The sequence below is a fragment of the Setaria italica genome, chromosome VI (genome assembly GCF_000263155.2).
Source record: "Setaria italica strain Yugu1 chromosome VI, Setaria_italica_v2.0, whole genome shotgun sequence".
Classification (NCBI taxonomy): domain Eukaryota; kingdom Viridiplantae; phylum Streptophyta; class Magnoliopsida; order Poales; family Poaceae; genus Setaria; species Setaria italica.
In genome coordinates, this window is record NC_028455.1 from 27,438,391 (window position 1) to 27,449,487 (window position 11,097).

Consider the following 11,097-nt stretch of genomic DNA (forward strand, 5'->3'; position numbering starts at 1 on the left):
GGAAAAGTGTTCAACTTTAAGAGAAGCCTTGAGTATAGTGAAGCATGAAACAAAGATAGAGGTTAATTAGGGTTCATTTGGAAGTTTTGCCATGCACCGTGTAGCCTTACTCAGCTAGAAATTGGAGAGCAGCAAATGTTTGGATGGTCAGCAAGTCTTCCTTGGGGCTTGCACTAGCAAGGATTTTGCTTGCTTATCCGGGCGAGTAAATTTGGCTCACCGGCACCGATTTAGGCAAGTGAGGTAAGGCAAGATTGCTTCTCAAACCAAATATGCTCTTTGTTTTGTTGCCATATAGGATAGGAGGTGAGGGGAGTGGCCACCATCCTCTTAGGCATCATTTAGTGTATTGATGATAATATGTGGAAATATTTTATAAAAAATTTAGGACCTGTTTGGTTCCTCTTGCTAAACTTTAGTTGCTAAAAGTTGCTAAATTTTAGTTGCTAAACTTTAGCAAAAGCTATTAGGATACTCTTGCTAAAAGTCATTTAATGAGCTGTAAAAAGACCTATCTACCCTTATTAAAGGTGCACAGGAGGGGAGGACCAGCAATAAATGAGGGGTATAGGTTGTCCAGCCCACCTTTTAGCAAGTTTTAGCAACAAAAAACTTGCTAAAGTGCTAAACTTTAGCAACTCAACTTTAGCAAGTTTTAGCAAGGGTGTTTGGCAGTTTAGCAGCTAAAAGTTGCTAAACTTCAGCAACTAAAGTTTAGCAAGGTGGAACCAAACACCCTCTTAGTGGTTAAGAATTACAAAGTAATATATGTTAATTATATCACAATATCAGATTATTATAGGATGCCCTGCATATAAAAGGCCATCTTCTACATGCATCATGGGGAAACTATTCACAAATATGCTTAGTTTGAACAAATAGTTGACAATATTGTAATCCCTACAGAGAATAAAATACTAGTCAGATACATGACGATATCGTAGCATAAGACGATTTGTTTATGTATTCCTTCTCACCTTAAGTACCTAACCAACACCCGTGCCCTTATGCTAGACTGCTAGAGTAGGACTACAGTTCCTTGAGAAAAGTATGGATGGTTGCACTGGCTTGGTCTATGATAATTAGGAGTTTCTTTTTAGATAAAATAGAAATAGTTCTGGCCTTGGTGACACATATAGTCAAGTTTTCACAGAGTTTTTCGGCTAATTAACTGAGTATATGAAAAGAGAGCTGCGCAGTCAATCAAAAGAAAAAATTATGAACAAAGTCTATTATTGTTTCTCTATCCGTTCTTACAATTTATTAGCTGAAAAGACCAATATGATAGTCTCTAATCGCAGATGATTTGAAATAAATAATTTATGATAATCACTAATATACACTAACATAAAACTGCTTGCAATGCCACTTTGGAGCTGCAAGTGATGAGCCTAGCTATCTCTGAGGTACTAGGAGTGTCCAAAGCGTAAATGGCATATATTGCCATCATGCTACGTGTAAAAACCCATGAAGTTTACATGATTTCAAGTCATGTGAATTACAATAATTGCAAATCGATGAGACGATGGTAAAAGGACTTTGTATCAAGTATCAACTCGATGTAACGACGATCCTTTGTCGAAAAAATGGAAGGGTTGTGGTGATATATGATGCATGTTTGTTCCATACCTAGCCTTGTCAAATAGACAGTCCTTTGTTGTGGCGCTCAAGTTCGCTGCCTATCCGACCTCAGCTCCTTCGCCGAAGCTCAAAAATTTACCGTGGGATCAAGTCCGATGCGAGGTCGAACAGACAACGAATTCGAGGCCGAAACACGAAGGACTGTTTACCTGACAAGGAGCCCGGCACGGAGCACACACATCACCCAAAGATGCAGCTCAAGTTCTACCAAAACCCAAACAGCAAGAGGCATATACGCATGATACCTGCAAATATGAAACACAAAAACAGGAGGTAATCATCAGTCATACACACAAGAATCTTCACATGCATTTTATTTTACAAGCCTGATGAATCGATGCTCTGAAGAAGCTATTCAGATATTGTACCTGAAGACGTCAAGGCTGCTACAACAACACTGTAACGTACAAAGCAAGGATGCCGGATCCAGCAGGAAGGAAAGGGTGGGGCATTTTTGTAGGGCCTGTGAACCGACACCTTTCGAAGGGAAGTAGATGGCTCCCTGTTGGAGTAGCTTAGTCTCCGTTCGGTTAGGTTAGACTTGTGGGTGCAGTTTGCTGAGCTCCTAACGCAGGCGTGGTCGGCTGACCACGCTTGGATCGAGCTTGCAGATAGCACCAACCCCCTCCTTCGCCCATGCACGCGTGACCTCACACTTGTGCCTCTACACTTGAATTCTATTTCTTTTTCTGATCCTACTTTGGATGATGATGACATCAATCATAGTGTTGGGAATCCTATGCTTAGAAATAGCAGTATATATAGGTCAAAAATATACAATATATGCCATGAAATCACTACTGAAAACTAAGGAGTATTTAAAAAGTGCAAATATTTGGGCAGGGTTAGATCGTGTGGGTGCTGCTGTACCTACTACTTCCTCCGCTGGAGAGACTCTCCGATGGATTCCATGCATAATGATCTCTCAGTTGCTGCGTGAAGAAATGTAATTGTGAGATCTAACATTGTAACTAACCATTTGGGAGTGTCATTCTATTCATCTTTGCTCCTCCCTTGAGCCCTGGGGATTGTTTTTGTGCATGGCTCACTGTGGCACTGCTACAATGCCAGAAACGGGAATCACAATTTATATTGTTTAATTTAAGAAGATCTCTTATTCCTCTGTGCAACCATTTAACTTTTTTTTTAACAAAGTGTCCTAGTGCGACAAGAACCGTCAGATCAGAAAGCAAACGCATAGGATCTCCCTAAAATACCACAACAGGAAGAAATATGGGCACTGCATGTCTGTTTTTATAGAAGACTTGAGCTTGTTTCAGAAGCAGGATCCAAGCATGTTCTTTCGTTTCAGTCAAGCGAGATCAATTCTCTGTTTCGTGGTTTGATACCTAGGAAACCACAAGATCTTCTTCAGTGGTATAGATTATTGAAAAAACTTTCGTCTTGAGGGTGATCTCAAGCAGTCAGGCACTCGTTCCTGATCGAATGAATTTCCTCTTGACTCCCGGGGGAGGTGATAGCTGCACCTACTCCCAATGAAAGTGATACGGAGAAGAATGTGGTTGCATCATAAAACTCTGCCGGTCACCACTCTCCAAACACCAGCAAGTAGCTTTCAGTGACGCGGCATCATGCCGGGCTGTTGATACCATGGCCTGACGTCCTTTTATGGGAAGTTCTATCGAGTCCTTCCCCTCCTTTTCAAAGCCAATTCACTCTGATGTCTAAGTTGCAAGCGACAGCTTTGAAAGAGTTATTGTTCTCCAGGAAGGTAGCAGCAGTCACCATACACACCGTGGCGTCAAAGAATTTTCTGCATTTCGTCGACGAATTTACCTTTTTTTTCAACTATGTCAGATGTAATGTACATGGACCAAGCCTCTGTCTGTTGCTGGACACTGCAGTGACAATGCTTGGTATCCAGGGGGAGGATGGTCCAACATCTATGTCTACAGATGGTGCTGGGTACAAATTGAATTTGACTAACCCTCTCACACTAGGCACAGAAAGAATTTTGGACATGTACTAAGGGGGCGATGATGATTCTGATGGTCTGTTTATTTCGGCGAACAATCGTTATGTTAGTTGTCAAGAGGACCACTGGTCGGGGACGGTCAGGAAGTACTTGGACATGGCTTTCCTGAATCTCTTCTTGTACTGCATTGGAGATATGACGGTAGGGGATTCGTTCTTGGGGCCACCAAGAATGCCTGAGGCCTTCACCCATGTCTCCAGCTGTTTGTCCCAGGTGTATTGGCGCAAGTAGTCGATGATGCCAATGACGAGCTCTTTCTTTTCCTCATCAATCCCAACAAGAAGCGAGTAATCCATGACATCCGCCAGCTGTAAAGCAAAGTAAAACAAATTACAACCATCTGAAATAGGTACAAATGGAGGCAAGGAACGAGGTGACTTAATACAACACTCCAGGTGAACTAAGATAAAAGTCAGGCAACCTATCTCATGACGGTAGTGGTACTAGTGTATTACACCATGACGCCCAAACTAAAAACAGGGCACCCATATCATAAATAGCATCAACATAGAAAAAAAGAGTGTTTCTTCAGCAATGTCCCAAAACTATCATTTAAGACAGAGTAAATTGCAGCAGATTATAGTTGATGCTAGCGTAGTAACATGGAGTTTTTAATTAAATATACAAATGCATTGGTTAAACAGTAGGCACAAAATAATATATAACCACATACCGCAAGAAATGAAGTATCATTCCAGACAGCTCTTTCCAATCTTCGCTTTGCCTTGCTCCCCAAAAATATAGGCTTAGTATGCAATGCCTCTATGAGGTTTGAATCCAAAAGGACTTTGCTGTCCCCGGATGTATAGCGTGAGCGTAATGAACCCTTTAAGTCATACACCCTAGATATCTTCCTTTCGAAGAAAATATTCTCCATCACCATAAGATCCATCTTTACTTCTTTCCCAGCTTTCAAGCTCTTAACACTAACCTGAACTCAAGCAAAAGGGGCAAAATAGAATTCAGGGTGATGTTTTACATTTTACAGTTGGATAAAACGATGCAAAGAGTGAATATAAACAAACCTGATATAACCCGACTATTTTGGCCAGGCAAGTTGGGCTACCAGAAGTCAAGGATTCCATCAAATACTTGAAGTACTGAGGAGCGAATTCTACAAAAGACTCTAGCTCTGTCCTGGTAACTTGTTTGATTATGAACCTCTCATCCATCGTCTTTGCAAAGTAAACATTGCTTTTTCCACCTTGTGCATTCCATCTCTTGCAGCGACTTAGAGAACGTATGTAATCAGTATCGTTAGGACAACATTTCTTTCTGAGCGCAGCAAAATGCCTTTCAAAATAGCAAACCACAGAAAACTTTGTTTTATCTGGAGAAATCGGAGATTCATCATCAAAGGAAAACTTAAAATGAGTTCCCTTAGAATCCAAATGGTCTTCTTGTGAGGGTGAGAACCCCTCAAGTCCATGGCTGCTGAACTCAGTAGTGCTTTGCAGATGAGAAAAACTCAAATTGGAATTCAGTCTGCGTGTGACTTGTCGTACATACTCTTCTGATGTCATGGCATATGATACAATACTGGTGGGCTCATCATCATATACTGCAATAACAACATTGTCTTCATATCCAATCTGGGGTAACAGCAGCCGTGCCCCATCATCGATTATATTTGAAGCGGATGAGATATATGTGGGTGTACGAGCAAGAACAACATTTAATTTCTCTATGACCCCAGGAGACCTTTGAGAACAGGCCCTTCGCATATTTGGCATTGGGTCTTTCAGGATGCTTGTCATATCTCCAAAGAACTCAGCAGATTTGAATGACGATAGATGCAAAGAAGTTGGAGCTAATCCAGTTCGTTCTCTCTGGCGCAAACCCAGCGTAGAACTAAACGAGTGAATTCTAACAGGGGTTACTACATTCTTGTAGTTTGGACTGTCCAAATTAAAGGATCCATTTTCATCAATTTTGGTGAAAGCTTGTGGAAGATCATACTGTAAATCACTAGATCCAGTCCATGCCAAGTCAATATTATCAGAAAACATGGATGCAAGTGAGGGTAACCTCTCAACAGGTTCCATACCATTAGTAGGTTCAGTAACAGACCTTTTTTCTCGTCCATTGAATTTGCTGTAAACTTTGTCAAGATCCTCTGCACCATCCACTGGATGACCCACCAAACAAGTCTGCAAATTTGTATCAGCAACACTGCATTCATTATCATTCAAGTGGACCTCTCTGGATAGCAATGATTTTCTTGGACTTCCTAAAGATTTTCCAATCTCAATATCCCCACGAAGAAAATTGGCTTTCCATTCTTTCAGTCTGGTGTATAGGAGAATATCAAGATTATCAGAACTGGTCTTTGAAACATGACCGTGTGTTTTAAGAAGTGAGTCTAAATGACACAGCCTCCGATCCCAAATGTAGGCATCAAGAAGAAGACCACGCCTCAAGCGGTTGAGCTCCAGAATATCAATTGATGTCTGCATGGGGTGACTGCTCTCCCTTATGACTGGTAAAAGCAAAATCTGCAAGAAAAGGGACAATAAATTAACATAAAATCATTGTAACTCTTGATAAAAGTCAAGAATACAGCAGGAAAGTCTGATTGTGTCACCTCATATTCATTTCTTTCCATTTTAAGAAAATCCTTCATCTCAATAATCTGCCTTTGAACACCTTCCTTCACTGGTTCATCCTCAGTTTCAATATTCTTTTCAGTACGGTGAAGAAATTCGGATACCTCCACATGCAAGGATTCCATTTTGCCAAATATCTATAGAAAAAAAACATGAGTACATTAGAGTTCTTCACGCTAAAACCAGAGTGTAGGATGCATAGGATGAACATAGTTTCCATAAATTTGATAAAATACCACACCTCAATTGCCACCCTTTTCAGCCACTCCTGTGGACTGTGACAATTGAAATCCAGTACTGATGGGGGAAGATTAACTGAAAGAATGTCAACAGGAGAATATCTGAAGAATGCCACCATGTTTCCATACCTGAAATTTTAAGATGAAATGTTGAAGTCTCATTGGTGCACTGAACAATGTGAGTTTGCAAAGATTATAGCAGACACATACCCATAGAAACGAAGGCAGTCCCTCTGGAGTGAATGCCCACAGCTTGCAACTCGGTTAGCAGTAGCATGGTTCGAGAAACTTAGCTCCAGGAATTTCCCAAACGACAGACCCCAGGCAGCATCTGACATGATTATCCTTCGTGTGGCAGGTGGCACACCATCCTTAGGTTCGCACTTGAGGCACCTGTGCCACATCCATATCCTTCCATCACGTTCACCAGGCAACTTTCGAGATCGAAGCCTACTAACACTGATTGTTAAGCTACCATGCTGGTGAGTATAGCACCTGATATGTGATTCCGATGGCTCTTTGCATGCCTGGCAACGATATGCCTGGTGAATATCATGAAAAAGTACAAACCATTAGGTTTAGAGAACTATTATGAGAACGTCCAACATGACTGTACATACTCAAGATGAAAATGGGATGCACCTGATCAAATAAGTCTTCCCGAAGATATCTCCCAAGTGGCTTATCAAAACTACCATAAAACTTGATGCGGAAAAGCTGGGAACGCTCACATACCAAGCCTTTTGGGATACAAGTACTTGACAGAGAAACTAAGATGCTCTGATGATTGTCAGTACCAGGAAAGTATTCACCAGAAAATTCATTCAGATCATGCTGGTCTGCTGAGTGATATTCATCACACAGTTTGCTATTCCAATGATCCACTTGTTGATACTTCCTTGCTGGAAGCTCATCATGGTGAACTTTAGCTATAAGCTTTGCAGAGTTATGCAAATATTGAGGTTGCATCCTCAAATCATGATCCAATGAACATAGAGATGTTTCATGCCCATTGCATGAATCATTTGCACGGGATAGACAAGGTTCACAAGAGTTCAGATGATCAACAGAATATTCAGTTTCTGTATGCTCAGAGTCACCCACAAGCCCATGTGCTTCCTCATGTGAAGGTAATGAACTAGGTGATACAGAGATATTTTCAAACATCATGTTGACCATAGTAGCCTGTGAGAGTTTATCCTGTTCTGGTTTACGTCCATGAGGAATTCCAACAGTGGCCGTTGCAGCAGAATTGTTGTCCGTAGAGTCTCTCATATCCGGCTCAACTACCACAGGTCTTGATGGAAATTTAGGAAGTGTTGCACCTTCATCAGCAAAGAATGATGTTTCAAGAGAAAGGTGATAAGCAGCAAAGACTGCAAGTTGTACAGCACGCTTAATCTTCTTTAGTTCCTCCCGACATGACCCTCTCAGCAGAACCTACATGAATTGACGCAAAGATATAAACAATGGTGTTAGCTACAAAAGTAGAACTAGAAATTGAATATCAACTGTATACATCCGTTCAGCTAGTAATCTTCCTAACATATGTCACAATAAGTATTTAGTATTAGCTGATGACATGAGCTGTGCATCCAATCAGGTGATCGTGGAAAAGCAAAAGGATCATTACCGTGCAACCCAAACGCCAAGGGCAGCCTTCAAAGAACATCAGTGTCTTGCTTAACCTATTTGTCTGTTTACCTGATGAGAATTCTATAACCTTTTGCACCTTGAACAATTCACAATGACCTAGCCTTGCTGAAGAAATACTGTCAACTGATGAGGCAATTTGTGCCCCTGTGCATCTTGATATCCTGTCCAAAAGAGGCCTCTTAACATTCAGAACTAGCGAAATATCTTTTGGAAAGAGCTCCTGAGCAGAAGATGAGACGCTTTTCTCAACTAGCACCACATTAGGTCGCCGGGACTCGATCTTTCCAACAACCATTTTCATGTGCTCCTTCTCCTGCATTAAGGGCAATTCTTCAGTAAAGACAGAAACATAACAAACAAAATGTGCAGCAAAAGTATGACGAGGCATAGACCTGTTCAAGTATCCTGTTAATAGATGCCAGTTTATTAGGAACCCTGTGGTACTCAAGTGCGCCCCCTAAAATGAGTAATTTTGCATTTCTATGCTCAGAGACCATGCGTTTGTGTTTTACATTCTTAGAGCAAACAACCCCTTTAACAAAATTACTGCACAAAAGAAATAACTCGTCAGTTCCACATGATCGTGATGATAAGCATGCAAATTATAGTCAACTAAAAAACTACTGATAAAAACACACCTATCGATTGGATCCCCTGATGCTATACATTTGACCTTCACATAATCAGTAGGATCCATGCTGCCTCCTTTCTTGGTATCTGGCCTCACATAGCTTGCTGCTTGCCAAGTTAAGGATGAGACAATATCAAGCCAATTTTTGAACCCATCATCATTTCCAGGATCGATGCCTTCTGCCTTCAGTAACTGAGCCACAAGAGCTCGGAAATGACCGAGCACAGCAATCTTCAGACCCTCTTTCTGAGCAATGTTTGTGACCTCGTCAACACCAGCTATTTTGTTAGCACTAAAGCTACCAGGAACAAGAAGCGCGCTTGAGTCCGCAACATCCTCCTCATCGAATCCAAATAAACTTGATTCGATGTCATCACCCTCATCTTCTGGTGGTGGTGGGCACCAAATATTGGCACCAAAATCGACAGGATTCTGAGTTTTGCTTCCTTCTCCACTGCTGTCAGTGACACTATCATTCATCTGTCCCAGAGGACCATCAGATCCTAAACTCGCCTTGGTACCATATCCAGGAGAATCTGGGCTGAAACGGCCATTCTTCCTGGATCTTGGCGGGCTGTCGTTCTGTTTCACCATCCAAGTCGGGCTCTCCAAGGGGCTTGGGGTAAGGGACTGGCTGATCCCGTTAGGGGTACTAACACTAACAGAGTCTGTATCTGAAAAGTCATGTAAGAAGTCATTCCCAGTGGTGAAAAACTGAACCCCGGGCTCATAGTCGTCCTCGTCATCTCCTTGCCTGCATCCACGAAAACCAATTCAGCAGAAATTCAGCCGAATAGTTGACTAATTGTAAAATAACAGGATGAAAAGCCAAAACTTCCGTGACAAATACTTGATCCCACCACCACTTAAATACCAATCACAAGATTTCATTCTGTCTTCTTCAAGACCAAGTTTTACCCCAAATAAAAAAAGGTAAAGACTTTCAGGTAACTCGATAATTAAATCGTAGCAGGTAGCACCACGCAATCTTAATCTCCCCCTTTCCCTTCCGGTTGGAAAAAAAAAAGAACACCTTTCCCTTTTCCTCCATAGCAAGTCAAAATGAAAACTTGAAACGCAAGTACTGTACAGCTTTTCCAAGGCGACGGAAACGGAGGCGTAGCACACAGTACCTGACAGCGCGGCAGCGGAGCAGCTGCGGCGAGGAGATCTGTCGGCGCAGGGCGATGGCGCGCCGGCCCCCGGATCTCACCGCAGCGGGCGGCGGCGAGTCCGCGGGAGACGGCCCCCCGCTGCGCGACCCCGGCGTCGCGTGTGGTGGGCGACCGTCGGCGGCGGCGGCGGCGGCGGCTTCCGCCGGCGTGGGGCCGGCGACGAAGGATCTGACCTTCTGCAGCGCGCCCAGCACCGAGAAGTCCACGACTCCCATCCCGCCGGCACGCCGCGAGAAGACGCTCCGAAAATCACGAAAGAAAAAGCTACAAAAATGATAAGAAAAACCACGCCTTTGAGGCTAAAACTCCTCTCCGGCGACGCGACGGCGGCGGGGAAGCGCGGCTTCAACCTCCGGCCGCGGCGCGTGTGTCCGTATGCGTGTGTGTATGTACAGGCTGCGGCTAGCAAGCTGCAGGAGGCATTTGGGGGTCAGCCAATGCCGGACTCGTCGGGGGGCATAGGTCGGCGGGTCCCCGCCGGCGGTCCGTCGCCGTGCGCGCTGCGCTACACTACACGTCGGCTCAAGGCGGTTCCGGTGGCCACGGCGGAGCCGGAGAACATGGCCGGCGGAGCAAAAGGTGGCTGGGAGTGGGAGCGGAGGCGCCGGCGAGCAGCGAGGGACGGGACGGGACGGGACGTGGGGCGTCTGCGAAAGCAATGGCGGGCGGATTTGGAGGAGGAGGAAGAAGGGCGGTGGGGCGGGGTTTTTAATTGCCGGGAGAATGCGGGATGCTGGTGATGGAGGAGCAGTATCTTTCGGACAAAAACAAAGGGGCGAATGGGGAATGGAATGGTGGGAGTGGCAGAATTAAATTGGCGCGTACGCGTAGCAATACCCGTATGGCCGTATGGATACGGGGCCGTAGTATTTTACTTTTATACGAGGTGAGTAGTGCTAATGGCTAGGGATTCTTGTTGGTAGGTAATTGATGGGTTATAATGTTTGCAGATATGCAATAAATCAGAATTGGCAATCAAGTTATGGGATACTGTATATAATATGATTATCCTAATCTCATTCTTTTTAGCAATTGTTTTTTGTCAAAAATAGGTAGTACCATATTTATACAATTACTCCCTCCCTTTTTATGTATAAGACGCACCCGCATATCAAGATCCAAACTTTGCAATTTTTGACCAATAATTTGACTA

General features: G+C 43.4%; 1 protein-coding gene across 1 annotated transcript; it reads right to left on the reverse strand.

The window, feature by feature from the left end:
* Positions 1-3,398: 3,398 nt before the first annotated feature.
* LOC101755872 (putative 1-phosphatidylinositol-3-phosphate 5-kinase FAB1C) lies at positions 3,399-10,683 on the reverse strand. Its single transcript, XM_004973428.4, has 11 exons — positions 9,903-10,683; positions 8,777-9,523; positions 8,531-8,684; positions 8,116-8,451; positions 7,125-7,922; positions 6,693-7,024; positions 6,485-6,611; positions 6,222-6,380; positions 4,663-6,132; positions 4,311-4,568; positions 3,399-3,945 (listed from the first exon to the last, which is right to left on the reverse strand). Exons 1-11 carry the CDS (start codon positions 10,157-10,159, stop codon positions 3,691-3,693), a joined length of 4,893 nt encoding a protein of 1,630 aa, XP_004973485.1. The 5' UTR covers positions 10,160-10,683; the 3' UTR covers positions 3,399-3,690.
* Positions 10,684-11,097: the final 414 nt, after the last annotated feature.